This window comes from Eleginops maclovinus, chromosome 2 (genome assembly GCF_036324505.1).
Source record: "Eleginops maclovinus isolate JMC-PN-2008 ecotype Puerto Natales chromosome 2, JC_Emac_rtc_rv5, whole genome shotgun sequence".
Classification (NCBI taxonomy): domain Eukaryota; kingdom Metazoa; phylum Chordata; class Actinopteri; order Perciformes; family Eleginopidae; genus Eleginops; species Eleginops maclovinus.
The window spans coordinates 21,507,640-21,527,639 of NC_086350.1; the positions used below are offsets into that span (position 1 = coordinate 21,507,640).

General features: G+C 41.3%; 1 protein-coding gene across 2 annotated transcripts in view; it reads left to right on the forward strand.

Moving 5' to 3' along the window:
• znf423 (zinc finger protein 423) overlaps nt 1-20,000 on the forward strand; it is a 144,576-nt gene that overhangs the window by 112,205 nt on the left and 12,371 nt on the right. For both annotated transcript variants that reach the window (XM_063896613.1, XM_063896621.1), the window contains 2 exons: nt 16,218-16,349; nt 19,192-19,307. In XM_063896613.1, coding sequence (XP_063752683.1) covers nt 16,218-16,349; nt 19,192-19,307 — 248 coding nt within the window. The remainder of the gene's footprint in view (nt 1-16,217; nt 16,350-19,191; nt 19,308-20,000) is intronic.

Sequence of the window (20,000 nt, forward strand, 5' to 3'; positions counted from 1 at the left end):
AGCATGGTTGGGTGGAGAGGCAATTAGTAGAAGCTACGTTTGTACGGCAGGGATAAGCGGTGTGTCTCCAACTCCAGCTGTTGTGTACCTACAAATTAGTCAATTATTTTCACTTGCGTATGTGTATCTGTATGCGTGCACTCCAGTGAATGCAGACAAGTGTTAATATATGGGTCACATCACCCTGTAATTGTTAACACCAACACATTGTTAAATGAACAAAGGACCGTAGTGTTGCATAGTCAGCCCCCCCACCCTACAGCAGTAGGCACACAGATGTTTGCCTTCAGCCATATCGATTTATATACAGACGCTAGCCCTCCACCCTTTCCAGTCTGATTAATTAATCGTACAGAGAGTACGCACTCCATGCTAAGCGGTATGTACATATGACTCAGTATGTACAACCTAGTATATAAAACGTATACTTGTTAAGTGATTGTTATTGCTGTTTTTCTGAAACACGTTGATATATTGGATATAATGATTTATATTTGACAGTAAAGGCACACTGGCACAATTGATATTGACTCATCATTGTGTTAAACACACATTAATTGGGGACTGCCCATTGTTTTAAAAGTATGTTGTTTACAAAACCCAACATCAAAGTGATGGCCAATTTGTCTGATAGCCCATTTTCCACCTTAAAATAACACTCAATGCTACATAAAAAATACATGGCTACTATGATAAAGGCATGACCCTCCTACTTTGTCTCTGATTGGCTATACTCGTTGCCTTTGTGGGTCGGATTTGTTACATTTAGGTACGATAATGGCTGGCTTGAAGGTAATAATATTGTGGTAAGCCTATCAGATGCCTAATAACTGTGTGTTACTACAAAGTGTTTATGTTTTTGGTGTAACAGACTGTTAATGACAAATGTACTTACACTCTTTTTTTTGGACTATTGTGGTTTCAGGAACAACACAACATGAATCAACACTATCCCTTCCACTTGTTGATTATGTATAAGTCGTTAGTAGCATTATAACAAGCACAATTGTAGCACAAAAGAGATGTAAATCGACCCATCACACAACAATGTGGTGTCTCTAAGTGTCTCACAGAGTCAACAACATATAGCTGTTGGAACTGCCTATGCAAGCTTTATGCAGTATATGTTGTATCTGTAGAAGTAAGAAGGGAAAACAAGTAAAGACAGAGAGAAAGACAGGCAATAAGATGAAGAGTAGCTATGGAGAAAGAAGAGAGAAAGTGATGAATAGAAAGAAGAGCACCAGCGAGACAATCAAACTATGCCCTCTAACCACTGCGCTGATATCTCTTTGTTGGAAGTGTGTGTCTGTCTGTGTAAGCGCGCGCGTGTGTGAGCATGTATTAATATTGATTTAGCATTCTGGCAGGGGGTCTTTGAACCTCACTTTCCCTACTCAAGGCCCCAGGGACATGTTGTATACACACACATAAACACACACGTAGCGGTGTCAGATGTAATTAATGATATAACCTGAAGCCTTGACAGAGAGACAGAATGACCGTGTTTGTAAATGTGTGTGACTGTCGGAGGGGTTTTGTGAATTTAAACACGCTGTGTGTTCTTGCCTGTCTGGCTGTTTGTGAGACTGAGCCGATGAGTGAGAGGAGAGGGCTAAACTGCGATTCCCAGTAGTGCCTCTGCTCTGCATGTGAACTCTCTTAAGTAGACTGGAGGACTGGTTAACAGAGGACTTTTCTATGTATGTGCGTGGATGAGCATTTCAGTGTGCGTGTCAAGCGGAATGTTTAATCCATACGCTGCCATCATGTAGCCTCTATCAGCTCTTTTATGCTTATTAGCAAGAGATACACGTTTTATTTGAATGTTTTAGACTGCAGGATGAGCTGCTGTAGTGTCATGAGTCATCGGTTTCATGGCAAATATATACTTGTTTCCTCCCAGTAGAAGAACAGAGTAAAAATGCAGTATTACACATTCACTGTCCAATACACACAACAGCACAGAAATGTGTGAAGATATGTTCAAAAATACTCCATAAGAATAAGAAGGACTGTTAAGAAATGCAACAAAGTGAAGGAAAAGTAGATTATTCAGGAAGATACAACTTTTACTTTGGTCTCTGTAGCATTCAATACTACGTTTGCATGCTTTAAAACCAACTATTAATTTAAAGAGTTTTATCAATCTTTTAGTCAGATTTTGCTTTTGTTAATGGCCAGTAGTAGACTACTCCTATGGTTTCAAAAAGACTTCAGATTGAGTTGAAGTCTATGAAAAAAATTACAATTATTCCCAATTAAGTTTTTACCTTAATAAACGTTGTAAAGATGACTTTTTTTGTCCCAATCGCTTCTTCCAGGACTTCTTCAATCCTGCACGACGTTCATTTTGTAAATGATGATTCCATTTAGAGCACGGGTGTCCGAACTATGGCCCAGGGGCCAAATGCGGCCCTCAGGCCATTTTGAATCGGCCCTCTGCAAATTCTAAAAGTTTAATGGAATATGGCCCACAAGTTAAACATTTCCTTGTCTTATATTGTACTTCTCAAATATATATGTTCAAATATAATAATGAGCCCAATTTTCAAATGCATTCAGTCATTTAGAATTTAAAACATTTTCCAACAAATCTTAGTTGATAAAAAAAAAAGCCCAATAACTTATTTCTATAACAAAGTTGAAATTTAACCTTCATGTACTCTTATTATAAGCAATCTGAGGCCTCTGTTTTAAGGAATGAGCTGCCAACAAAATTAATGAAACCCTAAAGAGAGATGAACCATTTTCAAATATTGCGCATTATTCACCTACATTTGATTCGTTTTGCTAACTTATAACTTAACTTATGAGGCAATATGCACCTCTATAAGCGGCCCAGCCCTTGTATATTTTTCTGTATGTGGCCCTCGGTGAAAAAAGTTTGGACACCCCTGATTTAGAGTGAAATTACGATAAAGCACGGTTTGTCCAGTTTGGGTGTACTATGGGTTTTTGGTCTTTTGTCTCAACTTTTAATTGAACTACCTTCTTCATTCATTTACCCAGATGTCTAACATGTATTTTAAATAACTGAATATGCACTAAATGTCACATTTGATCTACCTTTTAGTTATTTTTCGGCATTGTTGTCTGTCTAACCTTATCCGCCAGTTGCTCTGTTTCTCTGTCTCTCAGTGCATCTTTTGGCATTCTCTTTATAAGTCTACACACTCACTGACACACACGCACGTACTCACACACAAATCTCTCGGCACATGTATATTTGATTCCTGCCTGAGAATAATTAATAACGCTGTGTTCATTTATTTATTTGTTTGTTTTTGGGGCTGACAGAAGTGAGAAGTGTGTGTCTGTGCTTATGCTGTTTGTGTGAGGACCAAAAGGAGCTATTGTTTGTGTTATTCAAATGCTGTACATTATTTTGACAGGTTAACTTCTGTCTAAGTAGTTTTCGGTGCACATTTATGTTTTTAAAGAAAACACAAAGACAACTACAGATTACAAAAGATATACATGCTGTTGGTCCAAAAGTAACTCAGTCTTAAATCCTTTTTTGTTGCTTATGCATTCTTCATGTAGTTATTTTCGTTGAACTCATTGTATTTTTATGTATAGATCAATAGGGCTGCCACTTTTCTGATGTTCTTTCCCAGTTTCACTGTTCAAGGTGCACAATACAAAACAAATTGACTGGCGCCGAACACTGACATTGACAGTTTTACTTTTAGACAAGTTGTAATTTATTTTCAGATAAACTCAATAATTGCTGTGCTGGCAATAAAACAACTGCCATATATCATAGTGTATGTTTTACACAGTATTATACGATAAAACAAACCGACAAACACCTTTTTTGCATTGTGAAAGAAAAGGCTTCTATCTTCAGACTTATTGTGGGTTTTTCTTGTGTTTTCCACCACTTAATATCAATCAATCTCTAAAAAGAAGTAAGCCCTTTAATACACAGCACCTAATTATCCATAACGTAGCACTTAAAAATAACTGAAGGGCAATTGAACACAATCAGATTATTTTGGTGCTTATTCTTTGAAGGTCGTGTAGCTGACCACAGGTTGGAGCAGGAAATCGCCAGCTTGTTTCTTCTTAAAGAGTGACCACATCGGTGGAGTGATTGAGGGCTAATTTTGCCCCTTTTAAGCTTGAGTATTCCTGTTCCACCCAGCAGGAGATTTCTTTTCACAAAAGTGTTTTCTTGATTAGCCCTTTCTTAGGATCGCACACAGACAAATGGACGTTGACGGTTATATAAAAAGCCTGACTGTAAGTTGTAGCTAAGTGTTTCTGTAATTTTGAAGTGCTGAATTGCACTGTGGCTGCCCCTTTTAACTATAATGATAGAATTAATCACCTTTTAGTTTTGTGAATTACTGGGAAACAGTGTGGATTTTCCCACAAAGAAAAATGGAACATGTGGGACATTTGGCATGTTTTCTCTTTGTTTAAGACGTTTTTGTTTGAAAATGGCCAATTTTTACTCCATCCTGCTGACTTCATTGTGTTTTTACCGGTCCATGTTTCACTATAAAATATGGATCCATCTTCCATTTTTTTTATACTTTAAGTTTTTGCCATTTTCTGCCTCTTTGGTGCTCGCTTTTCCTGAAGCAGTCATGTTTACAGCCAACAGGCATCCTCCATCTCTGTTGCTCACTCACCCACCCACCCACTCACCCACACACACTCTCACACATACACACTGTGTGGATGAGGGAGGTCTCTAGCCATGGTTGCAGGTATCTGGCAGGCTTTTCCACACATGACCTAGTAGTGATTTACTATCTTCATTAGCGTGCTACCTGTGTGTGTGTGTGTGTGTAGGCGATACAGTTTTGCTTTAGGGAGGGTTAGAGTTGGCTAGCTGTGTGTAAGTGTGTTTCGGAAGTGTGTGTGAGGTTTTGAAATCAATAAAAAAAATCTGGTTTCAGCCTCCACTCACTTTTCTATTTCTATTCTTTGGTCTCTTCTAGTCTGTGTGTTGTATTGTTTCTATGACCACAGCATGGTTCAGTTTGGCACGTCCAGTATGGCACAGTGGTGTGTGTGTGTGTGTGTGTGTGTGTGTGTGTGTGTGTGTGTGTGTGTGTGTGTGTGTGTGTGTGTGTGTGTGTGTGTGTGTGTGTGTGTGTGTGTGTGTGTGTGTGTGTGTGTGTGTGTGTGTGTGTGTGTGTGTGTGTGTGTGTGTGTGTGTGTGTGTGTGTGTTAGAGGGAGAGAGAGAGAGAGACAGGCAGGGTGGCGCGGTGGGGAATGTAGCTGGCCAGGGCAGGGGGCGAGGACAGACAGGCTGGACCAAGGTCACTCCTACAGTGTGTGTGTGTGTGTATTTGTGAATGTGTGCGTGTTTGTGAGTGTCCATTTGTCCATCCCACTATAGCTGAGGATGTGGCCGTCATCTTCTCCCTTATTGACTCTTCCCCTTGTTTCTTTTACAATTATTTGAGTATTTTTACCTTGTGCTCAAACCAAATTTGGGTTTCTATTATATTATATTTCACCCATAGTCATAAAATGTAACCTCTCCTCTTATATATACTGTAGTGCTAATATCGACCTATTTATAGACTCAAATCTTTTTTTCGTATCACTGTAGCTCACTGTCTGTCTTGTTCCGTATCACTCTCTCTATCTTTCTCTCTCTGTCTCCGTCTCTCTGGGTCCAGATGGGCAGTTTGCAGGTTAACTGGTACAGCTGGAGCTGCATTATTAGCATCCTGCTGTGAGCTCTTATTGGCTCTGTTCCTCTCCTCTTTCCTGCTCCCTTCTTTCTCCGTCAGGTTTAGATGATGTCTTTTAAAGTCATGCAGAAGAGACACAAAGGCCACAATATGAACAGTTAATCTCTAGAACATCAACATATTTTACATGTAATGCAAAGAGAAAAAAGACTAGTAACATGTAAGTGAATTTTAGCTCCCTTATGACATGTGACTGCATGTGAAAACATGCAGTTTGGAGGTGGAGAGATTAAAGTTTTGTGAACAGAAAATTAATCGTGTCTCTCAGGCCTCGCTCTCTAGTTTTAGTGTGTTTTAGTGTGTGTTAATGTTGTTGTTGTTGAATGGAGATTTGCTTTTTAGTGGTATTTGGGAGATGCAGCGGGGATAAGCCTGCTAGCTCCCACTGATTCCCCCTGGAAGCACAGATTAAAGAAACACACACACAACACACACACACACACACACACACACAACAACCAGTAATAAACAGCAGGATAGGATTAGATGGAGGTAGGTAAACACATTCACGCATATCTGTTTTTTGCCTTTATCCAGATTTTGTACCGAAAAGGGCCGATAATAGAATTAAATAACAAAATAACCAAAACACACCTCTTGTCACGCTCTATACCTTTTTCTGTCAATGACTTTCTTCCCTCTTTAGTCACACACACTCCACTTTCTTTCTTAACAAAACCCCTAACAAAATGTTATATCTGTCCTTTCAAAAAGAATGTGTCCAACAATTACTTCAGAAACAGAGCGATTTAGCCATTCAGAGAGGGAGAGAAAGCCAGGGGTGACCCTCGCTCCATCACCTTGACAACTAGATCAGAGCCTTGATTGCGGTTGCCGTGGTGATTAGCCCTGGATACAGACATCTTTGCAAGTGTGTGTGTGTGTGTGTGTGTGTGTGTGTGTGTGTGTGTGTGTGTGTGTGTGTGTGTGTGTGTGTGTGTGTGTGTGTGTGTGTGTGTGTGTGTGTGTGTGTGTGTGTGTGTGTGTGTGCGTGCGTGTGCGCGCGCGCGCGCGCGCGCGTGTTCTAATCTATCGCAACACGATGGGATCAAACTCAAATTTAGTCTTCTTTAAATGTGTGTGTTTATTTTGGATTCAACTACAATGTTGTTCTGTCTTGGTAAGTTAATTTATTCTTCGTATAAATTACAGGCTGATACTTAAACTTGTAGATGCATTTGTGATATATTGTTAATGTATTCTACACAATCTCAACACAAACTAGTTTCTGAATGAAAAGCAGCTGCCATAGTAAATACCTGTAATCAATTCAGGCCTGCCCTGACCCACCATAAACACTGTTTATAACTCCTCATGGATGTTTAATATAGCTTCAACCAGCATCAACACACACACACACACACACACACACACACACACACGGCATTGATGTGCATCCAGGGGACTGTAGTTGTGTTTTACATATGTAAACAGATGGGAGAGTTTGGGGGAAAAAAGCAGGAGAGGTGAAAAGGACAGGAGAGAGGGGCGTAGGAAGGGACAACTTGAAAAGGAAAGGTGCTTCAGTTTTAAATGTTATCCTAGGGAGAGTGTGTGTGTGTGTGTGTGTGTGTGTGTGTGTGTGTGTGTGTGTGTGTGTGTGTGTGTGTGTGTGTGTGTGTGTGTGTGTGTGTGTGTGTGTGTGTGTGTGTGTGTGTGTGTGTGTGTGTGTGTGTGTGTGTGTGTGTGTGTGTGTGTGTGTGTGTGTGTTGATGGTTTATTCACACACAGTGATTAGGCGTATTCCCTGCTGGCCACTTTCAGGCTTTCAATTAAGATTCTAAACACAAATATACTCTGCATTTATTACTCTCATCCCTGCTAACGAGCTAAAAGTAGGTGTGTGTGTGTGTGTGTGTGCATTTGTGTGTGTGTTACCAGATTTCCTCCTGCTTATTGGAGGAATTGGTAATTCCCCATTTTCCCCTGAAATTCCTGAGCGATGATTCCAAGGCCAGAGCGATGATGTTTGCACCTCTCTGTTTGAATATTAATTAAAGTCTCATTACGTATGATCGTACAAGACTAACAGTACACGTTGGCTGCCAGTTGTTACGGTCAAGTGCTCTCCCGGTGACACTGAACTCCTGCGTTTGTCCATATATTTGGTGTTGATGAACAACAGAATATGTGCGTCTTAATGCATTTGTCTGTTTTAGCCTCCACCTGTTTCCCGCTATCTTGTAGCCTTGTTATGGATCTTTCTGACAGTTAAACATACCTTAACGATAAACGGCTGCTGTATTGTCAAGCTACATTCGGTACAGAAACAAACGTATTACACAGCTCTAAAGTATGTGATTAAAATATAATTTGAACAAACAACTGTATTATGCAGGGAAAATAAATTAATAATTTGACACAACACATTGATTTCAACTTGATTTTCATTGATTGAAATATAATTTGATAAGAAAAAATAGTCTGTTCAACTTGGAAGCAACAGCAAAAGTTTCCGGAACTTATTTCTGCGGATTGATATGACTGCACATCAAGCATCCTTAGCGATGGTCTGCTATCGGGAAAAAGCATCGCTGTCCAAATTGTATTCTACTAAGCATTGGTATAAGATAGAATAATTGTCCAATTCTGTATGTAAAAATATAAAATATTCCTTTTAACTCATCCACTCAACGACGTATAAATACGCCTAATTTTTAATTTATGTTTGTTGTAGAGAAAGATCAAATTATAATACATTTATTTAATTAATTGGAGGTGCTTTTGTTGACACTCAAAGACATCTAACAATTTCTAAAATACTCTGAAATATAAAAAGAGAAATTAGCATTTCTGTAAACTTGAAAACGCCGCCCACCAAGGTCTAATAAAGTTAGATTGTGTGACTTAGAAGATTAATTTCATAATAGAATTCTATCCCTTAAATAACCAGAGAAAGAGAGACAGAAGGATGATTGTGTGTGTGTGTGTGTGTGTGTGTGTGTGTGTGTGTCTGTGTGTGTGTGTGTGTGTATGTGTGTGTGTGTGTGTGTGTGTCTGTGTGTCTGTGTGTGTGTGTGTGTGTGAGAGAGAAGATTTTTGGCTTCTACGGGACAGTGCGCTCCAGCTTCCTACTGTTATGTAATCTGATCGGGAAAATCCAAGCTGCTACACACACACACACACACACACACACACACACACACACACACACACACACACACAGTCTCCTTCCAAGGCACACATGCACTTTTGCACTTCACAAAAATGCTCAATTTGTGCTTCCTTTCATTAAACACACAAACACAGACTGGTTATCACCATATGCTGCCCATGTCTGCCAATAGTGTGTCTGTTTGTGTGTGTATTTCTGCACGTGTATGTGAGTAAGAGTTTCCTCTGAAAATATCTTTCAGAGGAATCGTAAACTACTATGTAACTAAACAATTGTCCATTATTTTGTCATCAGACTTTCTTCAACCATCATTCAATCTAGTCTAGCCAAATCACTACTGTATATATATATATATATATATATATATATATATATATATATATATATATATATATATAACTTATTTCACATGTAATGGCATTCTAGACAGGTTAAATAATTGTGCAGCTTTGCTCAAAATCTCCCACTTTTTCCGTTTCTTATCTTTGCTAAATATAATTACCAACAACATTTTGTCATACTTTCCATTGAAGAAATTAACCCTACAGTAGGAGACACAAAGAAACAAATCATGAAATGGAACTACAGTGAAACAGAAACTTTACTTTATTCTATTCGCAGACAGAGACCTTTAAACATTTAATGTTGCAGACTGGATTAACCTCCAGCATTAGACATATACGAATGTGTCCAGAGCAGGTTGTTTCAGTAGAGTTCATCTGAAGTGCTAACTCTTTGTTAAAGTGGTTTAACCCTGCCTCCCATCTTCATTCTGCTTAGTTTAAAAACCCTCACGGTAGACTTGGAGTAAACAAATGAAAATATTAACAATTACCACACAGAGAGTGATGGAAACAGAGAGGGAAAATGGAAGATGAGAGGGAAGGAGGGAGGGAGAATGTGTGTGGGTGTTGGGTACTCGCGGGACCTCAGCACTGCAGCATTCTTTCTGTCAGTGTGTATGTTTGTGTGTGTGTGTGTGCGTGCATGCGTGCGCGCGTGTGTGTGTGTTTGTGTGTGTGTGAGAAAGAGGGAGAGGGTGAGTAAAGGTGGGGGCACTCTTGGGACCCCTCCAGCACTGCAGCAGGTTGTGTGTGTGTTCCTGAGTGTGTGTATGTGTGTATTCTCCAGCCCCCACAGTACCAATGGGTCAAGCTTGCCCCCCCCCCACACCGCATGAGCCCCACACCACCCCTGGTTGCCATGGAAACACACCTTGAGCGAGCCCCCCAGAGAGGTGCATGCTCCTCCTCCTTCCGTCCACTGCTCTCTTCTTTTTGCTGCACTCTTTTCTTTCTCCCTCCGATGCTCACCCTCTGTCCATCCATCCCATCATCCCTCTCTCCACAGCCATCCGTCCTCCATCTCTTCCTCCTGCTTCCTCTCCGGTACTGTCGTCTCCATCACTCGCCTGGCTCGGTTTACGGCCTCTATGTCGCAGGGGACCAAACACACACACACACACACACACACACACACACACACACACACACACACACACACACACACACACACACAGTCTCACATAGTTTAGGGATGGAGGAGGTTGACAGTAGCAGGGTAGGGCAGTAATGGGGGTAGACCCCAAGGGACCCCCAGCAGCCCAAACACACACACACACACACACACACACACACAATCAGAAGAAGGTAGGGTGAGAAGTCGTGGCTTGTGGGGGCCAGGCACCCAAAGGAGTATCCCCGAAGCAAGACAAAAAAAAGGGTTAAGAGGTGTGTGTGTGTGTGTGTGTGTGTGTGTGTGTGTGTGTGTGTGTGTGTGTGTGTGTGTGTGTGTGTGTGTGTGTGTGTGACGGGGATGAGGCCACCTGGTCCCTCTCCTCTGGTCAATTAGCAGAGCAGGGAGAAAGACTGAGAGTTTGAGGTGTGTGTAACAGTGGAATTGTTATGAATAGCCTGACTGCTGCATGGACTTTTCTCTTTGCGTTTAAGCCCTGCCTCCCTCCCGTGTGCTTTCTGTACATCCACATACATAGCATTATCTCTCCACATTGTTTCTGTTTTCCTTTTTTCCTCCAAAATGTCGTCTCTCTACCTCTCAGAGGTCATCAGTAATTCTACAGATGAACTGCAGCCACCCACTAATTACCTGGTTGTGTTGGTCTGTTTCTCAGTTAAGAAGGAACACAGCTTTGGAGTCGGGCCTACACATGTTCTTCTAATGGCCTTTAAAGATTTTGCTTTATTGACAGTACATATTGGAAGTCGGAAGAGACACAGATTCCAACCCAGGCCTCTACTGTAAACTCTCAGATATAGGTTCTCTCTCTATCAGGCTGCCCCTAAATGCTGTCACTTGTCCTTTGCTGTCCACTGTGAGCATGTTAAAGGTCCCCTATTATGCAAAATGCACTTTTTACTGTCTTTTATACATAACTATGTGTCCCCGGTGTTTAAGGAGACTCACAAAGTGTCAGAAAATACAACCCTCTCTCTTCTCCTCCTTACCCACATCTCTAGAAACGGGGGTACAAACGGGCTGATCCAGATTTTCTTCGGTTATGACGTCATAACCAAAATGTGGGCTGGCTTTACGTTGAGCTCCTGGCAACGTCCCGCCCACGTGACACGTCCCAACATACCGTCCCCCATATACAGTCTCGAGCTGAATCCCCTGTGCAGCACCTCTGTACGTCTGTGTATTCAGCAGGATGTCTGCAGGAGGGACTTAGAGTTGTTGTATAATACATATAATGTCTCTGTTCTAGTGGTAAACACTGAGAAGTGTTTCAGAAATAATGCTTGACGTGGTTTGGAACATAATATGGCGTTTAATGAGTATCTCCATTAGAAACTTGTCTCTTCAGATAGAGAGCTGCATGACGCTCTAAAGACGCGTGGCCAGATTCAGCTCAGCTCAAATTTAAAGCGACAGTCACAGAATCAGCACTTCAGAAACAGGGCTGAAATAGAGGGGTATGAGGCATGCTACAATGGGTGATCTGTTAGTTATTTTGAGCAAAGCACTACACAGACATGTTTTGTATAGATATTTCCCTACAATATGTTGTTCAAATAAACTATAATAGGAGACGTTTTAGTCAATTACAGGCAGGACCCTGGCAATGCTGAGCACTTCAAAATAATTCCGCCGTGATCAGGTGTTATATTCCCTGTAGAAAAAATCAAGAAAAAAAGCCTTAACATAGTCTTAAAGTGTCCTGATTACCACAAGAGTTGGCATGGCAACTAATCAAGTACAGCCAACTGTACATTAAGGTAATCATCAGCAAAAAAAAAAAGCATTCTTCCATAAAAACATATAATAAGCCCCACTTGCTGTGGTGGGCATTAACAAAACTCTGAGTCCTAACCTTCACCCTGCCTCTCCCTCTCCTCTCATCCCTCTCTCCCCTGTGTTCTCTGTCCCAGCACAGGCCTCCCAGGGGTGTGTGTGTGTGTGTGTGTGTGTGTGTGTGTGTGTGTGTGTGTGTGTGTGTGTGTGTGTGTGTGTGTGTGTGTGTGTGTGCACGCTGGTGGATCAATTGCACTCTGTGAGACAAAGCATAACGGCAGGATGCTCTACGACTCTGTCATCTCACTATGGGTCTCACACACACACACACACACACACACTGCAATGGGTCTCAGAGGGGGACAGCATACAGAGACTGCGGTCCCCACCCACATACTCTGATCAAAACAATGTATTTGTCAGAAAAGAGAACTCTTTCATGGGACACAGACACACACACACACACACACAGACACACACACACACAGAGGCGTTGGAGGCCTCTCCCCATGCCCTTGTTCTGGACAGCCCAATTATCTCTCTGCACCTCACTGTTTTCCCTTCAATTCTCTCTGTCTCTCTGTCCTTCTCTTTCCCTCTTACAGTAGTTGTGTCTTTTTTCATCTGTAGTCCTTTTGTTTTTACACATAATTGATTGACCATTAATTAGCTCCTGGAATTTCTATTGTCAGGTTCATGACGTCTTTGAAATGATCAGGGAGGAATCATTTCTGAAACAATACTCAACAGCAATTTTCTTGTTTTTTTGCTGCTGAAATGTAAAGATTCAAAGATCAACGGAAAATGATTTTCATTCCCAGGGAAAAACTAACTTGTTATAGCTTGTCAAACGTCAGGAATGTCTTTGTTTATGTAACATGTTATTTACGCTTTTATTCAAAATGACTTGCGTACAGCATAGAAAAGTCTCTGAAAGCAATTGTGTCCAGTGGGATCAAACCAATCGCCCTCTGATTGGTGGATCAGTGCATTCCCCTGAATTAAAAACCTGGATAGGTTGGTGTAATAATGAACTTTGCTGGAATTGTGTTAAAGCCTATCATAACCACATTTCTATGAAAGGGGTCCTACTTAGCGCATTTTCCAGTTTCATATTTGTATTTTGTACCTCTACTGTCACAATTTTACCTGCTTTAATGTTCAAAAAGCTCTTTATTTGTCTCATACTGCCTGTGCTACAGCACCTCTTTTCACCCTCTGTCTGAAACCAGAGCCCAGTTTGCTCTGATGGTAAGTGTTGACTGGCTCTGTTGTGAAGTCAACTGCTTAGAGATGTCCCGCCCCATAGCCTATACGTACAATATAATGGAGCACTATAGCCAATAGAAGCGCAAGTGTTACATAGTGTTGTCACTATGTTACATAAGTAAACAAAGGAATCCAATGGAGGCGATTCAGGCAGGGGAGTGTGTGAGTGCCACCCAAACTGAGGGCTTTTAACAAGACTTCTACACACCCAAACACACACTGAAGAATAGAAATCACTAAATTACTCTGTGTGTATCTGCACCTTCAATTGAAACACTAATTTTCTCTTCTGAAGAATTGTGAAATAAAAGTGCACCTTCCCTAATACTTAGAATCATTTCATCATTATTAAAATATGAGACAATTGATTAAACTGGTAGTGATGTACCCACCTCCCCCATTCTTTCTCTCGTCCTCCCTCGTCCTCTCTGTATGTCTCACTCCATGTGACTCTCTCCTGCTGTTTCAATCTCCTGGTAAATGATAATGAACCTCTATCTGTCTCAGTATGCCTCGGACACACTGGCGCCCCACACAACCTAGCACTCTTTGAGGTTTTTGTGTGTGTGTGGACAGAGGGATGTTAAGGGATCAGGACCGAGGAGCCTACCATACAAGCCCATGTGGCACCCAACACACACACAAACACACAATCCCCCATAACTATTGAGGCGGGATTAGGGCACCCTTGTGTCGGCCTTTGAGGCACAGAGAGATTGGAATCTGTGTGTGTGTGTGTGTGTGTGTGTGTGTGTGTGTGTGTGTGTGTGTGTGTGTGTGTGTGTGTGTGTGTGTGTGTGTGTGTGTGTGTGTGTGTGTGTGTGTGTGTGTGTGTGTGTGTGTGTGTGTGTGTGTGTGTGTGTGTGTGTGTGTGTGTGTGTGTGTGTGTGTGTGTGTGTGTGTGTGTGTGTGTGTGTGTATTAGTCAGTATGGGTGTCATGGATGTATGATTGAAGACGTTATTAACCCTGCGATCTCCTGCAGCGCTGCAGCTGAAGTTCCGCACACTGAATGTGTGTGTGCGTGTTAATACACACACTTACAGGACATGAGATAAGTGAGAAAAACACACTGACTGTGTGCTCCATGATTTGTCTGTGTGTCTCTATGAGTCAGAAAGTGTGTTAGTGTGTTTGCAACACTGCAAGGGGTCACAGATTGTCCCGCAGAAGACACCATCTGATGTCCCCGGGATCTACAGTCCTGTGGTGTGTGTGTGTGTGTGTGTGTGTGTGTGTGTGTGTGTGTGTGTGTGTGTGTGTGTGTGTGTGTGTGTGTGTGTGTGTGTGTGTGTGTGTGTGTGTGTGTGTGTGTGTGTGTGTGTGTGTGTGTGTGTGTGTGTGTGTGTGTGTGTGTGTGTGTGTGTGTGTGTGTATTGTATGGTACAAGGGTGATAAGGACAGCGGGCAGGAAACCTGATCTTTATAGGGTGCATGTGTGTGTGTTGCCTGTGTGTGTTTATGACGCCCACCTTTCATCTGGCCTTTCACCATGGGTGCTGTGTTGTCACACACACCTTCTTAAAATAGACACAGATACACATAAATATCGCCTTTATCCCAAGTGTGAAAAAGGGAACTTCTTGTGTATTAACGATGAATACATTTAAGTTTATTTTCAAAGAATATTATAATCGCAGGATATTGTTCAATCAATCAAAATTGGTACTCAAAGCGATCGTGTTTGTCCTATTTTCTTATGATCACCGCATAAAAGAACGTATAATTTCAAATATTTGGCAAATTTCATACACCTCAATTGGTGAGGTAGCTCAAAAATGACATGATAGGAAATAACCAAAACCAAGAGAGCAATACAGTACAGAAGAAAAACGGTAGAAAACAAATTTGCAGCTTCCAATAATACAGAATGATCTATTATTTATCCACAGTCTTTACCCTCCCTAATACCTGTCATGTATTTTGCCTTATCATATTTGAATATAATCTTTATACTTGTAAAAATAATTTACCTATACACCATCTCAGGAGTCCATAAAAACTGATCAGTGAAGGAAAGTGCTCCATTACTGTGATTTCATGTCACTTACATCTAAATAATGAATAGTATTAGTGGTTGTCTACATTAGATGTTCATAGAAGGTGTAGGACTTGGTTGTAAAGAGACATCCAAACATTGAAAAAAGATAGAAGTATATGTGAGGGGTTTGAATTTGAGCCCACACAAATTAATCAGCAAGTGATGGACCAAGAGGGGTGATAAGGGGACTTGGAGGGGAGGAATGGGCAAAGTGAGGGATGGATGAGTGACTGCAGTGGGGGGGAGGCAGATAACGAGGATAGAGGGAGAGAAGGGGAGGATGGTCTATAGGAAGGGTAGATCATCCACAGCCCCGGTGGGGAGGACAGGCAATTACCAGCTAGGGCAGATACGGCACTGGGAGTGTTGGTGGGAGTGTATAAAGGAGAGGGAGAAATAAAAGGAGAGCATGCAGCAGGGGTGATGGGGGATGTAGGACTTGACAACTTAACTGATCTTGAGCTGGAAATCATATTTTGTGTAATTTTTCAAATCATTTCTGTAAAATAAGGAATTGCTTATGTCGTGTGTATTTAATTCTATTTTTTTTACATACACTTGAATACCGTAGACATGCCTAATGGAGCAAATTGGAGGTTAAGTATCTTGCCCAAGGACTATTTGACATGTTGACTGCAGGAGGCGGTATCCAACCACTTTTTTTTTTTTTTTTCTGTATTCTATACGTCACAGTTTTTTGTCGTACGTGCAGACATCTGTCGTGAGAGTTGTATTGATATTATTAAACTGGTGTCATACGTTCCGCTATTCATGTTGCTTAACCCAGCATACACGTGCATTTCTGTCTTCCTTTTTACAGAGGAGGGCATCAATCACGAATGCAAGCTGTGTAACCAGATGTTTGATTCACCTGCCAAGCTGCTCTGCCACCTGATAGAGCACAGCTTTGAAGGCATGGGAGGTACCTTCAAGTGCCCCGTCTGCTTCACAGGTGAGAGACAAACATACACACACACGCACACTCACACAAAACCTCATTCACCTTCAAGGACAGAAGCACCGAAAACATGCAGATGTCCGAAGTGCGATCATAAATAAGCTAATTAACAAGTTTTACATGCACAAACTACACAGCAGGGGCACAAAATCATCCTACATAATCATATACACAATTATGTAACTTTAACAAAATATGAAACTTATTTCCCTAGTTAAAAAGGACGATTACATGTACTTTCTTAGTCTGGAAAGGATTTTCTAATTCACCAAAGGAAGTTGCCGCAAATGCCCTATCCTCTCAATGTTTCGGATCTGTTAGCAAATGGAAGAGGTTCTTCCTTGGGCTTTTCCATTGACAGTAATTTTCCATAATCATGCGACAGAAAGAAAAAATAGAAAAAAGTAAAGAGAAATGTCATCAAGCATTTCTGCACATCTTTTTTGCAGCAATGAAATACAGAGTAAGACGGTAGGCAGTCATCAAACTAAACTAATATTGTTTCGATGGCACTGTAGTATGTCATCTGTTCGAATCACAGATTAATATACATAGGCGAAAGTGTTTTTAACCATGCCCTGCAGTAATGAATGTTCCTTAATAAAGCAGACTTTCACCACTACACATTCCCTTAGCACCAAGCTGGTCCCGTCCTGTCACTTATTCTGGTAAAAATGCCAGATGGGGATACATTTTGCAACTGGAAACCAGGTTTGCACTTAGATCTCCACAGGAATCTGCTCCAGTACATGTTGTGGCTCAGTGAATGGCTCTCTCTGGGTAACCTGCACCATGATACATAGAGTAAATGTTTTGGGTAAGATCACATTAGGCACATTCATTGTTTTTAACATTTCCAACTGTGGAAGGAATAGACCAGCAGGGTGCTGCTTCTAAAGTCAAAGCTCTGCGTGTGTAAAGGTTCATGTGATATTACCACCAAACATGCCAACTATGAAGGACTTTGTGCCACTAAAATCCACCTGAGGACCCAAACAAAATGCTGGATGACCAAATTAGGCCTTTGGTTTTCAAAGTTCGGTGTATTTAGCCGGAAACAAAATCTGCACACCTTCCATCTCTCGACTCGCTATCCCTGTACGCACTTTCTGTCACTGCATTCTTCTCTTTCCCTCCCTCAGTTGTGGAGTTTGTCTTGTGTTGTTTACCCCCCCCCACCCCCCCAGGTACACAGCAACGCTTTAAACTTTAACTCTATTCCTTGGTGGCTTATGAATTAGTAAGATGGGCACCACTCCTATGGGGAGGCTTAATAATTCAACACATACACACACAGTGAAAACCAAAAGTTTACTGAAACAAAGGGGAGAGAAAGAAAGAGAAAACACTGGAGCGGAAGTTAAAAAAGAAGAGATAATTTATTGATAAATATCTCAAGGTCTGCTGAGGATAGCTCTTCCTGTTTTCTCTGTTTCTTTCTCTTGCTCTCCCTTGTTTCCAGTCAGCCCTGGTGTTTGTTGGGGGTTATTTGTACTGAAAACTCAGTTGCCATCTGGTTCATTTTCTACTAGTACACTATATAGTACACTGTCTAGTATTAATCAGGAAATGTTCGTTGTAAAGTCCAGTTGTTAACATTGGATCTACTGTAGACATGGTTGAGGTTACCTGCATTTAGTTCTGATTAATAATATACAGCTACATGTCTCAATCCTTTGCCAAAACCTTCAATTATCTTTCGCTAACAGACACAAAACTTGGACCTAACAATGTTATTGCAAATCATTTGGCAAAGATATTAGCCAGTCCGATTTGACTTTGGCATCATACTAATAGAGTGGTGCAGGAATGAGTCTTACCTTTAAATGGATTAGTATTTTACCACTTCCAGTTCCCTTATCTGAATTTAGTTTGATCCAACCCAAAAAGTTGTTCTTGGTAAGATGCCCCAGAAATGACATATAAACACAATAATAAATATCCCACTCATTAATGTGCAAAGCTTATACACTGCCTGGCCAAACAAAAGTCACACACTCTAATATTTGTTGGACCGCCTTTAGCTTTGATTACAGCACGCATTCGCTGTGGGATCGTTTCCAGAAGCTTCTGCAATGTCACAACATTTATTTCTGACTCGCATTAATTTTTCGCCAAGATCTTGTATTGATGACGGGAGATTCGGACCACTGCGCAAAGTCTTCTCCAGCACATCACAAATATTCTCAATCGGGTTCAGGTCTGGACTCTGTGGTGGCCAATCCATGAGTGAAAATGATGTCTCATGCTCCCTGAACCACTCTTTCACAATTTGAGCCCGATAGATCCTGGCATTGTCATCTTGGAACATGCCCGTGCCATCAGGGAAGAAAAAATCCATTGATGGAATAACCTGGTCATTCAGTATATTCAGGTAGTCAGCTGACCTCATTCTTTGGGCACATAACGTTGCTGAACCTAGACCAGACCAACTGCAGCAACCCCAGATCATAGCACTGCCCCCACAGGCTTGTGACCTTTTTTTTGGTCGAGCAGTGTATGTGTCTTAAAAACAGCGTTTGCTAACAAGGGGCTAAATGAGGCTGCTCATCACGCCAAATATAAGCCGCCTTAGCGCTGGTGACAAGAAGCCATTTTACTGTGATGCACTTAATGAATAACCTGACTTTAGCTTTATACTTTTGGAAATTATATTAACACTTCAAAAATGATAAAAGTGGGGTCAACATGTAGAGGTTATCCTGCTGAACAAGAATCATAAATGTGCTTTTCACAAAGAGTTTAATTTGCCAGTAGTTTCCAATAGTTGTTGTGAGCATTGGCATATTGTCTACTAAGCACTGTGTAACGCTTGCTGTATTTGTTTCTTCCCCAGTGTTTGTGCAGGCCAACAAGCTCCAGCAGCACATTTTTGCTGTCCACGGCCAGGAAGACAAGATTTACGACTGTTCCCAGTGTCCGCAGAAGTTCTTCTTTCAGACAGAGCTACAGGTACGTCTCCTTATCATATCTCGGTGTGAACTTGTCTGTCTTTCTGTCTACGTAATGATTGTGTGCAAGGACCTCCCACCACAGTAAGTGGACTGTGTGCACAAGCTAGAAGTGTAGTTAATATTCCAAACTCATACAAGAACCTTCCCTCTATTCTTTTAAGGCTTCCACCCATCCCTCAACATGCATAAAATCATCATTTTCCAGGATCTCTCTATTCACTGTTCATCCGTATTTATCCCTCCACCATATTTCCTTTTATCTGTCCCTCTCTTTCCATCTGTCCTCATGGGGTCTGAGCAGGGTTCTGGCAAGCCTCATGTCATTAGGGTCCAAACACATTTGTGTGTGTATGAAATACAGAAGAAAGGATATAAGTCACCCAAGAGTAGGTCCTTGGCCAGCTGTGGCCAGGTCTGTGATGATGTACACCTTCCTGTCTTCATTCAATTTCTTCTCCTTCACATCCCTTGTACATTTTTGGCACCAGACTAGTGAACTGCAAAGTCTGCAAGTCAAACAACAGCACTGCTAAAGGTGATATCTGTAACTTTACCCTTGCTGCCATGCTGTTTATTTTAGTCAGTTGTTTTATAACAAAATATATCACTAGACACCTCACTTTATCATGTCCAAAGCTTCTGTGTTTTAAAAACAGCTGTTGACTAAATAAATCTACTAAACGTCTTCCTG